Genomic DNA, 17500 nt, shown 5'->3' on the forward strand with positions numbered 1-17500 from the left:
GGCCAAATTATGCAGAACAAATGAAGCTGAGAGCCAAACAAATAGTCCGCCCGTATGGCCACATATAGCACACGTATACATTATGTAGGCCTATACGTTTTCATTTGTTCCAACCTCATGAGGGGCCAAATGTTTGCCGTGTCCCGTCCGGATCTGGCCCGCGGGCCGCCATTTGGAGTCCACTGGTGCACTGCGGTGTGTGTATGTGGGGGCATGTTCAGGGTGTGGAGTCTGTCTTTCTATATGTAGGAGTATGTATATCTTTAGGTGATTTGCAGTGTATCACAATGGCCAACACAGGTAGCCTGTAGCCACTGAACCACCGCAGCACTGATGTGACGCCACCCCTAGTCATGTCAACGCGGTCACATGAACACCGTAGTCATATCAACGCAGTGATGTGACGCCACCCCTAGACATGCCAACGCGGTCACGTGAACACCGTAGTCATGACAACGCAGTGATGTGACGCCACCCCTAGTCATGTCAACGCGGTCACGTGAACACCGTAGTCATGACAACGCAGTGATGTGACGCCACCCCTAGTCATGTCAACGCGGTCACGTGAACACCGTAGTCATGACAACGCAGTGATGTGACGCCACCCCTAGACATGTCAACGCGGTCACGTGAACACCGTAGTCATGACAACGCAGTGATGTGACGCCACCCCTAGACATGTCAACGCGGTCACGTGAACACCGTAGTCATGACAACGCAGTGATGTGACGCCACCCCTAGTCATGTCAACGCGGTCACGTGAACACCGTAGTCATGTCAACGCAGTGATGTGACGCCACCCCTAGACATGTCAACGCGGTCACGTGAACACCGTAGTCATGACAACGCAGTGATGTGACGCCACCCCTAGACATGTCAACGCGGTCACGTGAACACCGTAGTCATGACAACGCAGTGATGTGACGCCACCCCTAGACATGTCAACGCGGTCACGTGAACACCGTAGTCATGACAACGCAGTGATGTGACGCCACCCCTAGACATGTCAACGCGGTCACGTGAACACCGTAGTCATGACAACGCAGTGATGTGACGCCACCCCTAGACATGTCAATGCGGTCACGTGAACACAGTAGTCATGACAACGCAGTGATGTGACGCCACCCCTAGACATGTCAACGCGGTCACGTGAACACCGTAGTCATGACAACGCAGTGATGTGACGCCACCCCTAGTCATGTCAACGCGGTCACGTGAACACCGTAGTCATGACAACGCAGTGATGTCCAACATGACACTGTCCTTCAGTGCTAACAGATGCTTTTGCTTACTGTAACTGTGAAAAACATGACATTTCAAAACATTTTTTTGAAAAGTGAATGCATGAAAGCCAAGCCAAAAATCTCTTTTTTTTTTGCATTTACAGTAAGCAAAAGTATCCGTTGCACTGAAGGACATGTTGGACGTCTTTGACCCGGTCACATTAACACCGTAGTCATGACAATGCAGTGACGTCACCACTGTAGTCATGACAATGCAGTGACGTCACCACTGTAGTCATGACAATGCAGTGACATCACAACTGGTATTCAGGAGTCCATCAGGGCAAGAGGCTTCAGGGCGCGCGCACACACACACACACACACACACACACACACACACACACACACACACACACACAACCCTCTCAGGGTGTCCAACAGCTTGTGGGTCCTTCGTCGCTCCTCTCAGATGCAGGTGTTCAGGCGGCCGGATATTTCTCTCTTCAGTGTGTTAGCCCGGTGTGTGTGTGTGTGTGTGTGTGTGTGTGTTCAGGTGGTGGGCTTCCCCGGTCTCAGCGCTGTGTGTGTGTGTGTGTGTGTGTGTGTGTGTGTGTGTGTGTGTGTGTGTGTGTGTGTGTGTGTGTGTGTTCAGGTGGTGTGCTTCCCCGGTCTCAGCCTCCTCCAGATCCTCAGCAGAGCCACGCGTCCCATCATCAGCGTGATGGTGAAGTTCCTCTGGTACCACTCCCTACACACACACACACACACACACACACACACACACACACACACACACACACACACACACACACACACACGACAGGGTGTTAGACAAGCAGGCAACCGTCTCCAGCTCATGATGTAGTCTATACTGACTGTGTCTGTGTGTGTGTGTCTGTGTGTGTGTGTGTGTGTGTGTGTGTGTGTGTGTATGTAGGTGTGTGTGTAGGTGTGTGTGTGTGTGTTCATGTCTGTGCCCATACTGACCTGTTGTAGTCTGCGTGTCGTCTGTAGTTCTTGTCCAGGAAGTTTTTGTAGAACACGGCCATCTCCTCTGTACTTAGAACGCGCTTCTTCCCTGAGAACCAGAACCACATAACGCAGATCACAGAACCAGACAACGCAAATTACGGAACCAGACAACGCAGATTACGGAACCAGACAACGCAGATTAGGGAACAGCCCTTTACAGAACACAGCATCTAGAGCCAGAGACAGTTTAGATTGAGACGGGACATATGGCGGCCATCTTGGCGACGCCTTCAGAGTGGTATTTCGCGATTAAGTAGACCAGATCTGAGACTCAATGGGAAAAATGAATGGGGAAACTGAGTATAGGACAGGGAAGAACCCTGCGGTTGTGAAAACCATATGGTTGAAAACACCGTGAAAAACTGTTCAATCTAGACTGCTTAGTTGTGGTAAAAGAGTCAAAACAAAGCTTTTTAAGCCACTTTTCTCACGTTTTTTTTGACAGAGCGCAGGCGCAGTAGTTCCGTAACGGCACGAGAGCAACGGCTTTTCACAACTGAGCATGCGCATCATTTCGCGTGTGCCGATGCAGCCAGATGATTGGATCACTGGCACCGCAGCTCAGCAGGCACATTGGCTCTTGTTACCAGAAAGGCGGGAGATGTGCGGGTAGACGCCATATTTGCGTTACGAATCTTCACCGTTAATTTCTATGTACGATTACATGGCTGTCCTATCTCCCCTTCCTATCAAAATCTCTGCTAGAGCACACTGAAGAAGCATCTCTAGATTCTAGAACCCACAGCATCCCTTTGGAACATGCAGAAGAGACATCTAGAACCCACAGCACATAGTGTTCCGTCTTACCTTTCTCATCCCGTTCCGTCAGCCCCTTGGTCTTCAGCTGGGCCACGATGTACTCCTCCTTCTCCTGGCGGAACAAGAACACGGAACCACAGTTAACAACACTGAACTTTACTACAAGAACACGGAACCACAGTTACCAACACAGAACTTTACTAAAAGAACATGGAACCGCAGTTAAGAACACAGAACTTTACTACAAGAACATGGAACCGCAGTTAAGAACACAGAACTTTACTACAAGAACACGGAACCGCAGTTACCAACACAGAACTTTACTATAAGAACAACAACACAGAATCTTAGCAACACACAACTTTACTCAACAACCCACACAATATTAATTAACTCATTGGCTGCCTTGGCCGTCGAATGACGTTATTTCAAATAGTGACGCCCCCTACCTTCGACGACGTTCGCCGACAATTGCGTTTTTTTACAGCCAGGCCTCGAGGACGGTCTGACCTATCTTCTGTATGAATTTCAAGCCTCTAGGCATTTTCTAACTGTTCCTGTAGGTGGCAGAAGTGTCCTTAGGAACAGTCAAGGCAGGGCTTTAGCTCAGAGCAAGATGAAATGTCAAGACAAAAACACCCCTTTTTTACTATTATAATATAATCTCAAAAGTAGCATAGCAAAATCATTTTTGAAAGTAAAGCACCTGTGACAGTAGTCTACTTTCTTGCCCTCTGATTTTAACACAGGTAGGCTACTGATTTTAGTGTCAGACCCTGACCAAAAAAAAAACCTTCCTCTCATGACCAAAATACAATCCCCTGTTGCTATCTAGCTAGAAGGCATTGTAGCTAACTTGCCCAAAATACACCATGAGATGATCTGTGTGACAACCTTTCATTTTGGATAATGTGATCAGCCTACACAACATCAGGATGTTGCTTACAAAATATCATCTAACAGGGGACTAGTGGTGATGTGTCCCAACAATGACCTCCTTGGTCCCAACTGAGGTAACTTGGGTATAAAGTTTGCTACGCTAGCTAGCTAGCTAGCACGAAATCGCTAACAACTTACAACTAAGCCTAAATAAAGGAGCCTTGGTAAGTCAACTATTTTTTACTCAATCCACAGTTATTTTTATGGATCTGTATAGTATGATCAGCTTACTGTATCATCAAAAAAGACAGGGGGGTTGCAGATTCTTGGAACAGAGTAGCCTTTGTGTCTGGTCAGATGCATTCAGCTCACATTAGAAAGCATTGCACTTAGCCTCAGACCAGCTAGCATTCACCACTCCAATCGGCTTGTGAAATGTTGGATGTGTGATCAGTACTTTATCAAAAGAAAATTCATTGAACAATATATGACAAGATCACTATAGCAGAACCATGATGACAGTAATCATCAATCTGCAAATTGTCCGCTCTGCCAAAGAAGCTGCAGTAAGCTACGCTAAGCGGTGCTGCCTGCCTACCTGCCTCCCTCCCCACAACCACAAGACACAACACGGTACTATTTCTGGAGGAAATAAACCAGATGTGATTCGTTCTCCAACGAGGGGAGAGAGAGAGGGAGAGGGAGAGGTAGGGAGTTACCGGAGTTAGGGGCAACTGCTGTCATGATCCATGCTGCGCGCCAGCAACTAAACCAAAACACCCTTGTTTTCGAGTCCCCCCGTTATATTTCAGTATATTAGGTTGAAAAGGTCATACAAATGATCTTTTTGTTCAGGCTACAGATGACAGAAGACTGTGTAATAGCAGCTGATAGGTTTGGAGTTGTTAGGACGATGCCATTACGGGCAAAAACGTTTGCAGTTATAGTTCTACTTCAAATGGCGTTTTCTCAGCTTTTTGGCTGGAAAGCAGCATTTTGGCGAATTCCACTTAATTTCAACAGATGATTATGAAAGAACGGAAAGGGGTAGAGAGACACCATTTTTTTCTGATGACAGATGAGCGTCTAATCTGTGTTTTGATAGGTATGGTGTTGACATAGACACAGAACTCAATTTTCTGTGAGCCTCCAAAAAACACCCAAAATGCTGAAAAATGGCTGGCACTCCGAGGTACTCTTTTATGAAAATGGCTGGCAGCCAATGAGTTAAAGAAGACACACAGAATAACAACACACAGAACTTAAGTTAACAACCGAAGTATAAATGTAATTTCGTTGTGTGCAGTGAACACTTGTGTGCAGTGGAGTGCTGTGTCACAATGACAATGGGAGTTGGAGTTTCCCAGTTGGGTTTTCACTTTCACTTTGCTTTCATCCCCTGATATGATCTTTAATAGTTGTACTAGTGTGACCTGTGACCTAAATGGTGAAGGATGTCCAAAACTACCTAATTATTCATAACTTAAGTTATTGTTTTTACTTTGTAATCTTCTGTTAACTGCCGCCATAGAGCTGGGGTAGCGTCATGTGACCTTGTGCTGCCCTCTTCTGGCCACCACACACAACAGCAGCAAACTGGTGGTACACAGCTACAAGCCAAGAAACTCTCCCTCTCTCACACACCCACACACACACCCACACACACACACAATATGTGTACTGGCTATGTCTATACCTAAAGTATGTGTTTGTCTGCAATGGGGAAGTAACAAACATCATTTCTATTCTTTGTATGACCAGTGCATGTAAAGAAATGTCGACTTGGCTAGACTTGACACACTCTAACCTCACATTGACTTTGGCACACATCTGAGACTGATTATCACACACACATTCCCCACACGTCATCTGAGAGGTCATACTGGAGGAGCAGTAGGGTCATTAGAGGTCATTAGGGGTCACCAGAGGTCACAAACCATAAAAGGGCGACAAGACACGGCAGCAGCCTTCCTCAAGAAGAGGAGGAGCAGAGAGAGGGAGCCATAAGGAGAGAGGAGAGAGATGAGGGAAGAGGAGGGGAGAGGAGAGGAGAGGGAAGAGGAGGGGAGAGGAGAGGAGAGGAGAGGAGAGAAGAGGAGAGAAGAGGAGAGGAGGGGAGAGGAGAGGAGAGAGAGGAGAGGAGAGGAGAAGAGAGGGGAAGAGAGGAGAAGAGAGAAGAAAAGAGGAGAAGAGAGAAGAGGAGAGGGGAGGAGAGGAGAGGAGAGGAGTGGAGAGGAGAGGAGAAAAGAGGAGAGGATAGGATAGGATAGGAGAAAAGAGGAGAGGAGAGGATAGGAGAGGGGGGGATAGGAGAGGAGAGGACAGGAGAGGAGAGGAGGGAGGAGAGGAGAGGAGAGGGGGCAGGAGTAAGAGTAGTAGTAAGAGGAGAAGAGAGGGGAGGAGAGGAGAGAATGAGAGGAAAGAGAGGAGGGGAGATGAGGGGAGAGAGAGAGGAGAGAGAGAGGAGAGGAGAAGAGAGGAGAGGAGAAGAGAGGAGAGGAGAGGAGGGGAGAGGAGAGAAGGGGAGAGAAGGGGAGAGAAGGGGAGAGGAGAGGAGGGTGAGACGAGGGGAGAGGAGAGGAGAGGAGAGGAGAGGAGAGGAGAGAGGAGGGGAGGGGAGGGGAGGGGAGAGGAGAGGAGAGGAGAGGAGAGGAGAAGAGGAGAAGAGAGGGGGAGAGGAGAGGAGAGGAGAGGAGAGGAGAGGAGAGGGGGGTGAGAAGAGAGGAGAGGAGAGGAGAGAGGGGGATGAGGAGAGGAGAGGAGAGGAGAGGAGAGGAGAGGAGAGGAGAGGAGAGGAGAGGAGAGAGGGGGATGAGGAGAGGAGAGGAGAGGAGAGGAGAGAGGGGGATGAGGAGAGGAGAGGAGAGGAGAGGAGAGGAGAGGAGAGAGGAGAGGGGGAGGAGAGGAGAAGAGGAGGAGATGACAGAGGAGAGAGAGAGAGAGAGAGGGAGTAGAGAGGAGAGGCGTAAGGGGGCAGTAAGAGACAGAGGAAGCAGAGAGAGGAAAGTAGAGGAGCAATAGTGAGGAAGATAAGAGAGGAGGAGAGGTGCTGTTAAAGAAGCAGTAGTGGAATTGGGAAGAGCAGAACAGTGCAAGGAGGCAAGGTGAGGAGGAGGTGGTGGCTAGGAGAGGAGAAGGTGGGGTGAGGAGGTGAAGTGAGGAGGAGGAGGTGGGGTGAGGAGAGAGGAGTGTGGAGGAGGTGGGGTGAGGAGGGAGGAGTGTGGAGGAGGTGGGGTGTGTAGTGAGGAGGGTGGAGGAGGTGGAGGAGGTGGTGTAGTGAAGAGAAGAGGGAGTGAGGAAGAGGAGGTGAAGAGGTGGAGGTGAAGTGAGGAGGAGGAATGAGGAGGAGGTGAGGTGAGGAGGAGGAGGAGGTGTAGGTGAAGGGGGAGGAAGAGGAGGAGGAGGATGGGGAGGAGGTGGAGTGAGGAAGAGGTCAGGCGGGCAGGTGAGGAGAAAGTGAGGTAAGGTGAGGTGAAGTGAGGAGGAGGGGGAGTGAGGAAGAGGAGGTGAGGTGAAAAGGAGGTGAAGTGAGGAGGAGGGGGAGTGAGGAAGAGGAGGTGAAGAGGTGGAAGTGAGGAGGTGAGGAGAGGAGATGAGGAGGTGAGGAGGAGGTGGAGGTGAAGCGAGGGGAGGAGGAGGAGGTGAGGTGAGGTGTTGTCTACCAGTCTATCAATAAAGTGGGACGTAATGAAATTTCTACACTGCGACCTGGCAGATGACGGCTCTGCTCTGACCTAACGCATGAATGCGCTGCTGGTCCGTCCGTGTGGCAGCGCGAAACACTGCAGTTGCTTTCGGAAAACTGTAACAGTTTACTAGCCTAGAAATCTAGACGCCCCTAGCGACCGCAAATTGAATTTGCTCCCGGGGGCAGTCTAGCGGACCCCGGTCGTTTTGCGAGGCTGAAAGTTATCCGATGACAGGGCCAATCAAATCGCGAGGGGGGCCGGGCTACTTAGTAAACAGGAAACTTTCTAAGAAGAAGCATGGTGTCCGTCCGTGCTACGTACGGCACGAAAGTGTTCACTTAATTTAAAAAGCCTGGATGATAATACATTTCGTGTCTGACATGGATTGATGTATTAATACACTATGAACTTATCGGACACAAATAGATCACAACACATTACCATTTGATCATTCGATGTTTTAAACTAGCTCGGTAAGCTAAGTTGAGCATTTTACAGAACCAGATAGTCACACGCTATTATCAGACCACTACTGTATGTGTAGAATGATATTGCTGCCCCAATTTCTAATAAGACACATGCCATTAAAAACGAGACATTTGGGAGCTTTGAAAGTCTTTGAGTAGCTTACTAAATAGATGGGAATTACATGGTCTACCAAGCTAGTGGCTAACTAACCTGTCGTCAATAACAGCCTTGTATTATGCCTGCCCCAAATTCTAGTAAGATCCATGTCATTAAAAACGAGACATTTGGGAGCTTTGGAAGTCTGTAAGTCGCTTACTAAATAGATGGGAATGACACCTAGTCTACCGAGCTAGCGGCTAGCCAATCTGTCGTCAATTACACAGAGCTTGGTATCCGTGTATTAGTTATGGGTATACAGCTAGCTAGCTAACACCGAACATGCCATGTTGACAACAATCATAAATATAACCATTTAACAAGCCCAAAATGGCTCAACATTTCGCTGGTTGATCAAGGAGGGCCATTTTTGAACTGTATAAGTGAAAACATGATTTATTAGGACACTTTTGTGGCTGTGGTCATCACACGCAGATTCCCTGATTGTCGCTCCCAACGCAGGCCGCTCCCCGGCCGGCAGGGTATACAGCTAGCTAGCTAACACCGAACATGCCATGTTGACAACAATCATAAATATGACCATTTAACAAGCCCCAAATTGCTCAACATTTCGCTGGTTGATCAAGGAGGGCTGTGTGGTTGAAAACGAGGCATTTTTGAACTATGTAAGTGAAAACACGATTTATTGGGAAACTTGTTTGTGGCTGTGGTGATCACACGCATTCACTGCTACGACGCCTCGGAGTTGCCGCTTCACAAGACAGCTGTGACGTTACACAGAAGTGTGTGGGGATTGGTTGTTTGCCATCCAATTGCGTGGCGTTGAGTGCTGAAGCAACCGTTTATCCCGCCCACACTGCTGCCCAGCCCTCCTAGACCCTGGTACAGCTTTTTGCTGTACGGCGTCTAGATTTCTAGGCTAACAGTTTACCGTTTCATAAGTAATATGTCAAATGGTTTTTCCCATTCTACAGCAAACTTCGGAACAGTGGTTTTATGGTTTTCGCTGTTGATGTTTTGAAACACGTTCCGGCGCGCTGTGCCAGACTTCCATCACTAGCTGGATCCTTCACAACGCCCCCCCCACAGAGTAGAACTCCCCAACGCCCCCTGGGGGGCTGTACCGCCCCGGAGAGAAACACTAGACTAAGACCTTAATGGATGTGATGTTCTGATTGGTCCATACCTTGCTGAATGTGATGTTCTGATTGGTCCATACCTTGCTGAATGTGATGTTCTGATTGGTCCATACCTTGCTGAATGTGATGTTCTAATTGGACTAGACCGTGCTGAATGTGATGTTCTAATTGGACTAGACCGTGCTGAATGTGAGGTCTTCATTGGCTCTTACCTTGCTGAATGTGATGTTCTGATTGGTCCAGAAGTGGTGGTTCCAGTCCTCGGTCTCCTGGCGCAGGTGTCGAAGGCGTCGCTCCAGGGGGGTCTCGTTCTCCGGGATGTGGTAGATGATTGGCCGCAGGTTTGACAGGCGGTCAGGAGGACCAATCCAGTCATTCTTAGAGCTGGAGGAGGGGCTAAAGCTGGCCCTCTGAAACAGAGATGGAGAGAGAAGAGAAGATGAGGGATAGAGGTGGAGAGAGGGAGAGAAGAGAGAGAAGAGAAGATGAGGGAGATAGGGGGAGAGAAGAGAGAGAAGAGAAGATGAGGGAGATAGGGGGAGAGAAGAGAGAGAAGAGAAGATGAGGGAGAGAGGTGGAGGGACAGAGAGGAGAAGAAAAGAGGGAGGTGGAGAAAGAGCGGTGGAGAGGGCCAGGAGAGAGAGAGGAGGGGTAAAGGAGGGAGTATAAAGAATTGTAATGAACTAATTTAGTCTTGCTGCTCAAGCACCTACCAAGTCACATAAACAAATAGTCACACCAACCAAAGTATGATGATATTGTGACATTATGACTGCATTACGTGGTGCATACTACATGCTGCATCACGTTAACACTAGAACTACCAGGATTTTTCTGCCTACCTAGAAGTACCAGAGAGGGGTCATTTGACCCTGCGGCTTTTACCTAATACACTAATCACTCATTTTGTTATGGTAATGAGGCTGTTAGGGGCCGTGTGTGGGGTGAGGGGTGAGGGGGTCACACCTTACAGTGCTAACAGCCAAGACAAACAGGGACAGACAGCTTCTTCCCAAGGGCTGTCAGCCTCCAAAATCACCACAGGTAAATAGCAACTTGCATGAAGATATCAGCAGCAAAGACAGATAGCACAGTTTGGCAGACAGTGTGTTGCAGTTTTTCTCCATTGGTTTGGCTCATTTCTTGAAACTGAGATGTCATTCTCAAAACATGGGCAAATCCCAAAACTAATTTGCAGTTCCTCACAACAGAATGGCATTTATCATTGCTTTCATCAAATTTCAAATGCTTTTGTACATGTCTCAATCATTTAGTACATCCTTGCAAATGGCTATGTACAAGTATCCTACAGTTAACATAATCACCTTACATTTAGTAGAATTTTCAAATGAATGTACCTTGCTGATCTATCCCAATTGGTTGTTTCTCAGTGTTATGGTTGTCCTGAAAACATGTCAGCACATTTTCTTCATATACTGTAAGTCATCAATGAACGTGTGAATGTCCCATGTGATCATGACGAATCACATGACTGCAACAAGAAAATGGTTGAATAACAGTTTTTCTCGATTGGTTTGGCTCATTTCTTGAAACTGAGATGACATTCCTATAACCATTGGGTCATTTGGCCAAACATTCTTACACTTCTGCACAACAGTTCAGATAACTAGCAAAATGTCATATACCTCCCAAAACACCTCATTCTTGCATCAGCACTAAACTGTCTCACATATAAATAGTCAGTACCATCAAAATGGCATAGCTCCTTCTCAATTGCTTTGGTTCAATTGCATTCATTTAGTCCTTCTGTCAAAATAGACTGGATGGTTCAGCATAACTACATGGATCCTCATCACTCGCTCATATCACCCCAAAAACAGTTTACCCATGTGTCAAAACTAAATTTCTTCCCCACATATATCATCAGTACCCCAAAAATACATTGTCCCTTTGCCATTGTGTAAGCACTGCCAGTCAAAATGGTTAGGTGTTTTATCTACGTTCAACTAACAGATTTCGACTATGTATAAAAATGAAAAAGTGAGTGAAACCATTGAAGTTTGAAAACACAGATAATTTACCAAGGGCATTTATCATTAACTTTCTTTACTGTAAATTCATATACAGAAAGTAATGCCCATATATCACAGGTTTCTCATGGGTTTGGCTCATTTCTCAAAACAGAGATAACATTCTCAAAATAACATGGATAAATGGCAAAGCAACTAGCAATTGTTCAAAACAGAATGTCGTTTGAAAAAATGTCATGAAATTAGCCAAATAACAGAGGAAACTGTAGTATACACGGTTGTAAAATTATTTTCTACTAACTAGTAAAGTTACAATACCATCTGACCTGTTGAACATTGTCACGAATTTACTATGTAATGAAATTCTTAAAATATGATGTCCTTGACTGTTTTGGGAATTGCGTAGACCACTTCGCATATGATGACTTACACAATGAAATAATGCTGACGTGTTTTGGAGAGGGCAACCATTAGACTGAGAATTGTCTAATTCGTTTAGATAAGCAAGGTCAATTTATTTGGAAAATGTGCTAAATGTATGCTGAATGTGTCAACTGAAGGGTATTTGTACATATCCATCTGCAGAAATGTACTAAACATTTGAGACATGTACAAAGCATTTGATATCTGATGAAAGCAATGAAAAATGCCATTCTGTTTTGGGAAATTGCAAGTTGGTTTGGGGATTTGTCCGTGTTGTTTTGAGAATGTCATCTCAGTTTCGAGAAATTAGCCAAACCAATCGAGAAAAAACTGTAACGTGTGAATCTCCCATGCCATGTGACCATAACGACTCATGTCAATGCAACCTGGCAATTGTTAGATGGATAAATACCAGTGCATGTGGACTACTGCTTCATTTCCCTCAAGAATTTTGTGGTGAAAGAAGCTCCTCTCCAAGGAACAAAGATGCAGAGATACAGCACTCAACAGGCATTGGAAATGATCCACACACGCACACACACACACACACACACACACACACACACACACACACACACACACACTGTGTCTCAAGTGTCTCAGCCACATTTCCATAACAAAAGGAGTGTCCGCAGGGGGTCCAAAGGGTCAAATGACCCTCTGGTGGGGCTTTTAGGTAAAAAGGTCAATTGACCCCTCCGTGGTAGTTCTGGTGTTAAACTGCATTGCATATTAGATAGGCTATTTAGTATCGAAAACTTGCTATAGACAGCCCGACTCCACGGAGGCGAGACTGCAGAGACAACAACAGGTGACAGGGGAGACAACAGAGGTTCCGAATCCAATGAAGTAAGTACAAGACTAGCACATGATGATACTACACAGACGTATGCTGTTACACCAATTACTCCATTGTGTTACTGAAAAACACTTCAAACTTAACAAGAACCCACCACAAACTATCCAACCAGCGTAGAGTTCTACAGGTCTACTGGTTACTCGGATAGGTTACCTGTGTGGTTTTTATTACGGGTTATTTTTTTTTATTATTATTATTATTTTTTTTTTTTAACTTTGGCCACCTCTGCTCACCAAGCAACCTGTTGTTTACAGCCAGAGTACAATCCACAGCCTCTAGCCTTTCACTTGCATGCCAAACAGAAGCGCAACATTAGTGAGGGCAGGGCTCAAGGTTAGATTGCAAGCGGATAGAATGTAATATCGCAAGCCCTGATATTCTACCCACTGCTTTAGGCATCAGTTGAACGATACCCGAAGATTATTGGCACCAGCTAGGCATCTGCAGAAGAAAATCTTTACTGAATAGGCAGGTGAAGTTAGCCTGCATTGCTAACAGGACGTTACCTCTGACTGGCTGTCCTGTTTGGGTGCTTGTCCCTTGCTGTGTAAACGGCTACAAGTGACGGCGCTCATCAGAGATGATGTGACATTCCTCCACGGGTGAGAACATCCTGACCTCAGTAACACAGCCCCTGTCGCCGAGACATTCATGTCACGAAGATTTAATTTGCTTCATTACAATTACAAGAGCTGACCTTAGCGTTCACACTCTGCATCGTTTAGCTGAGCAGCAGCAACAAGCAAGCAACGTGCCTGCGCAGCGCATAGTCTACCACGTGACCATGACGTCAGGCGTTTCTGTTTGACGTTTCCTGTTGATATATTCGGCTGGACGACCAGACAGTTTTCCGAACAAGAATACAAGAAGAATTTCAGGATTATCCAAAATAATCTTCGTTTTAAACGGCTGGTTTTACCCTGGACGTGTATGGTTAAAGTCACTGACCAATTTACACGTTGAATCTTTTGTGAAGAAGAAGTTGTATGTATTTCTATTAGCTGGTGTGAACTGAATGTTTTCATTAGGGTTTCCCATCTCTGACAAGGCGGATTCGCAGGTGCTATAAACGGAGTAAACAAGTCAGTCAGTGTGCTAAACAGCAACAAGTAAAATGACTGTCTCGTCTCGTCTTGTCTGCGATTACGCTTCGGTTTGACGGGAAAGGGGAAAGGCATCCCAAACATCTTTGACTGCATCGGCTTGTTTGGCCAACTGGCCCCGGCGAAGTGCGCTTGAAGAGGCTGAATAACAATTCCCCAGGGCTGCTGTGTGCCTACAGTGTGATGTGGATAGCGCTGGAGTGTCTATTTTAACACACCATGGCTGTCCGGTGGCTATGCAGGTAAGAAGACCTCAAGAATATGCAACTTGGTGCTCTGGGATGTGCGTGTCTCTCTCTGTGTATGAATGTCTATTGCTCGCACGGGGTTGTTGGCTTGTTGGGGTAGCGCTTGACTTGTAGGCTAAACCCACATCTCTGATGTCCTCAAGGAGGGTTCAGTGCGTCTGGCTGGGGAGGGTCGCACTTCTATTGTGCACCAGTTACCCACCTGGCCTTCACAGCGCCGTGGCTGACTGCCCCCTGGATAATCTGTCCCCACCCCTCTCACCCAGTCGCGACATTAAACCAGATTACACGCAGAGAGATTTGGGGAATGCACGTGCCGTGTGTCATGACAGCCAGAGCAGGACAGAACAGAACAGAACAGAAGAGCTGGTGTGCGTTGGCCTGGTCTGGAGAGCATGTGGATATGTGCCTAATATCCAGCCCAGCCCTGGCTGCCTTTATGCTGAATAATATGTCCCTAATATCCAGCCCAGCTGCCCTTCAGGATGGCATATTCTAGAGACCGGACTGGCTGCAATCTCCCTCTGACAACCGCTGTCATCCCCCATCATCACCACATCCGCCCCCCTGGGAGGCCAAACGGGTGTGTGTGTGTGTGTGTGTGTGTGTGTGTGTGTGTGTGTGTGTGTGTGTGTGTGTGTGTGTGTGTGTGTGTGTGTGTGTGTGAGCTCAGAGAGGACTTTGGCCAGGCGGCGCTTTGTGTGTGCGTAAGGGAGTATTTTCACCCGTGATGGGTAGCGACAGAGGCAGAGAGGGGAGATGGGATGAGAGAGGAGAGGAGAGAAGAGGACCCCCTCCCCTCCCCTGAGTTGGTACCGTGTGGTGGAGTGGGGGGAGAGAGAGAGAGAGAGAGAGAGAGAGAGAGAGAGAGAGAGAGAGAGAGAGAGAGAGAGAGAGAGAGAGAGAGAGAGGAGGGAGGGGCGGCGGCATTGCAGTTCAGTTCAGCGTGTGAGCAGCGCAACTGTGTTGATGTGAGGTGAACACACGGGCGAGAGGAGGTAGAACGCACATCCATTCCATCGAACTCTCTGCTGCTCCAGCGTTGTCCGTCGAACACACTGGAAGTGCCAAACCCTTTATTGTTCTGCTTAGCGGATGGAAACAGACCTCCGTAGCAATGTGCGCGAATGTGTTTCGCGTTTTGAAAAGGTGAGAAATATTCTGCCAATGTGGGATGGCGCGTGGCGGTGAGATATTATTGCTAGCGCGCTGACGCCGATGCTGCTGTCGTCGGTAGGAACGGGAGAGGACGGGGAAGGGCCTCGAGGGCGTATAGAACGCTCGAATAGAACGCTGCTGGTGTTCTGTTGGCAGCGAGCCTGGTCTCGAGGAGAGGAGAGAAGGGGGCGACGTGTTATTGCCTCAATAACAGCTCTCTCTCTCTCTCTCTCTTTCTCTCCCTCTCTCTCTGGACTGATAACGGCGACATGGCATGGGTGTTGGCACCGGGGCTGGAATGCAGAGCGCGCATATTATTTACCGAGAAACGGGCAGCAGCCTGGTGTCAGTGAGTTCCAGACAGGCGTGACATTACGGCTCGAGGCAGGCAGCAGGACATTCCCGCCGCCAGGAGGTCTGATGATGGCGCGGGGATGATGGTGATGGGGCGGTGGACATAACGGTTCAGGTTAGCCAGGGATGTGCAGAACAGAACAGTTGATGTGCGTGCGTGCGTGCGTGCGTGCGTGTGTGTGTGTGTGTGTGTGTGTGTTGCAGAGCAGCAGTAGACCTGTCCTGTGTGTGTTGTGTAATAATAGGGATGTGCTAAGGTTTGCATGGGAGGGAGGGGTGGCTCTGTGGAATCCCTTGTTGTGCGTGTGTGTGTGTGTGTGTGTGTGTGTGTGTGTGTGTGTGTGCGTGTGTGTGTGTGTGTGTGTGTGTGTGTGTGTGTGTGCCCCTGCTGGGTCGTGTGGCTTGAGCATCTCCATCTGGTGTGTTGGGCTTGACGCTGTGGCAGGAGAAGCCATGGCAACGCACACACACACACACACACACATGCACACACACACGCGCACACTGGCACGGACACGCACGCACACACACACCGGCACGCACGCGCATACACCGGCACGTGCGCACACACAGACAGACTGGCACGTACACGCACGCACGCACACACCGGCACGCAGACACACTGGCACGCACACACACACAGGCCAACCTCTGCCTGCCAACACCCCATGCCCTGCCCACCTCGACCCCCTCCCCATCTCAGACATCTCTAATGCCACATGCCAACCTACAGTGCCCCCCCTGATACGATCCTAGTGCCACCCATGCCCCCTACACCCATACCATCCTAGTGCCCATTTACACTGGCACCCATGCCCCCTCCTCATGCCATCCTAGTGGAATTCATCCATGCCCCCTACACCCAATGCCATCCTAGTGGAACTCTATGCACTGACACCCAATGCCATCCTAGTGGAATTCATCCATGCCCCCTACACCCAATGCCATCCTAGTGCCACCCATGCCCCCTACACCCAATGCCATCCTAGTGCCACCCATGCCCCCTACACCCAATGCCATCCTAGTGCCACCCATGCCCCCTACACCCTATGCCATCCTAGTGGCACTCACCCATGCCCCCTACACCCATACCATCCTAGTGCCACCCATGCCCCCTACACCCAATGCCATCCTATTGCCCATTTACACTGGCACCCATGTCCCCTCCTCATGCCATCCTTGTGCCCATTTACACTGGCACCCCACACTGTCCATGACTCTACACTCCCTCCTCCCTCCCCCCACCATCCTCCACCATGCTCTCCACTCCGCTATCCCATTACCCATCCATAGGAGTCATACACCTGCACTGGCTACTACGGCCCTGGTCTGTGCTTGTTTGGTCTTTTGGTGTGTGTGTGTGTGTGTGTGCGTGTGTGTGTGTGTGTGCGTGTGTGCGTGTGTGTGCTTATTTGGTGTTTTGGTGTGTGTGTGTGTGTGTGTGTGTGTGTGTATTTGTGTGTGTGTTTGTTCTGTGTACTCCCTGACCCCAGCATGTGCAGCCACCATTGCTTCTCATAAAGTAGCATGCTAACAAGCTAACAGGCATGCTAACAAGCTAACAGGCATGCTAACAAGCTAACAGGCATGCTGCTAATGTCTGAGAAAGTGAGAGGAGGGGATGGGGGATGGAGGGAGCAGGTAAACAGAAAGAGGAGACAAGGAGTGAGAGAAAACAACAATGGAGGGAATGAGGAGAAGAGGGGAGAAAAGAGGAGATGAGGAAAAATGAGAGAATGAGGAGGAGAAGAGAAGAGAGGAGAGGAGAGGAGGGAGGAGATGACTGAGGAAAGGAGAGATGAGGAAAAGAGGGGTGAATGAGGAGAAGAAGAGAGGAGAGGAGATGAGAGGAGTGGCGAGAGGAGGAGAGGAGAGGAGAGAATGAGAAGAGAATGTGATGAAAGGAGAGTGATGGAGGAGCGATAGAAGAGTTCTGATGAGAGGAGAGAGATATGCAGGCAGAGGAGGAGATGGGCAGATAGAGAGAGAGTGTGGAGGAGAGATGGATGAAAGATGAGGGGATGGAGGAGGAGAGAGGGGAAGGAAAGATGAGGGGAT

The 17500-nt window shown here is 48.4% G+C and overlaps 2 protein-coding genes across 2 annotated transcripts in view; one reads left to right on the plus strand and one right to left on the minus strand.

Annotated features, from left to right (window-relative positions):
• The window catches only part of LOC134444059 (cytochrome c oxidase assembly factor 8), a 13712-nt gene extending 385 nt beyond the window's left edge, over window positions 1-13327 (minus strand). The window contains exons 1-5 of the mRNA XM_063193533.1: window positions 13086-13327; window positions 9519-9716; window positions 3063-3126; window positions 2211-2301; window positions 1-1971 (exon numbers count right to left, since the gene is read on the minus strand). The exon at window positions 1-1971 is cut by the window's left edge and continues 385 nt beyond it. Coding sequence (XP_063049603.1) covers window positions 1872-1971; window positions 2211-2301; window positions 3063-3126; window positions 9519-9716; window positions 13086-13232 — 600 coding nt within the window. The 5' untranslated portion in view covers window positions 13233-13327 and the 3' untranslated portion in view covers window positions 1-1871. The remainder of the gene's footprint in view (window positions 1972-2210; window positions 2302-3062; window positions 3127-9518; window positions 9717-13085) is intronic.
• A 94-nt stretch (window positions 13328-13421) lies between these two features.
• Window positions 13422-17500, plus strand: part of bag5 (BCL2 associated athanogene 5) — a 34310-nt gene continuing 30231 nt past the window's right edge. The window contains exon 1 of the mRNA XM_063193534.1: window positions 13422-13924. Coding sequence (XP_063049604.1) covers window positions 13902-13924 — 23 coding nt within the window. The 5' untranslated portion in view covers window positions 13422-13901. The remainder of the gene's footprint in view (window positions 13925-17500) is intronic.

The sequence above is a fragment of the Engraulis encrasicolus genome, unplaced genomic scaffold, assembly GCF_034702125.1.
Source record: "Engraulis encrasicolus isolate BLACKSEA-1 unplaced genomic scaffold, IST_EnEncr_1.0 scaffold_43_np1212, whole genome shotgun sequence".
Lineage (NCBI taxonomy): Eukaryota > Metazoa > Chordata > Actinopteri > Clupeiformes > Engraulidae > Engraulis > Engraulis encrasicolus.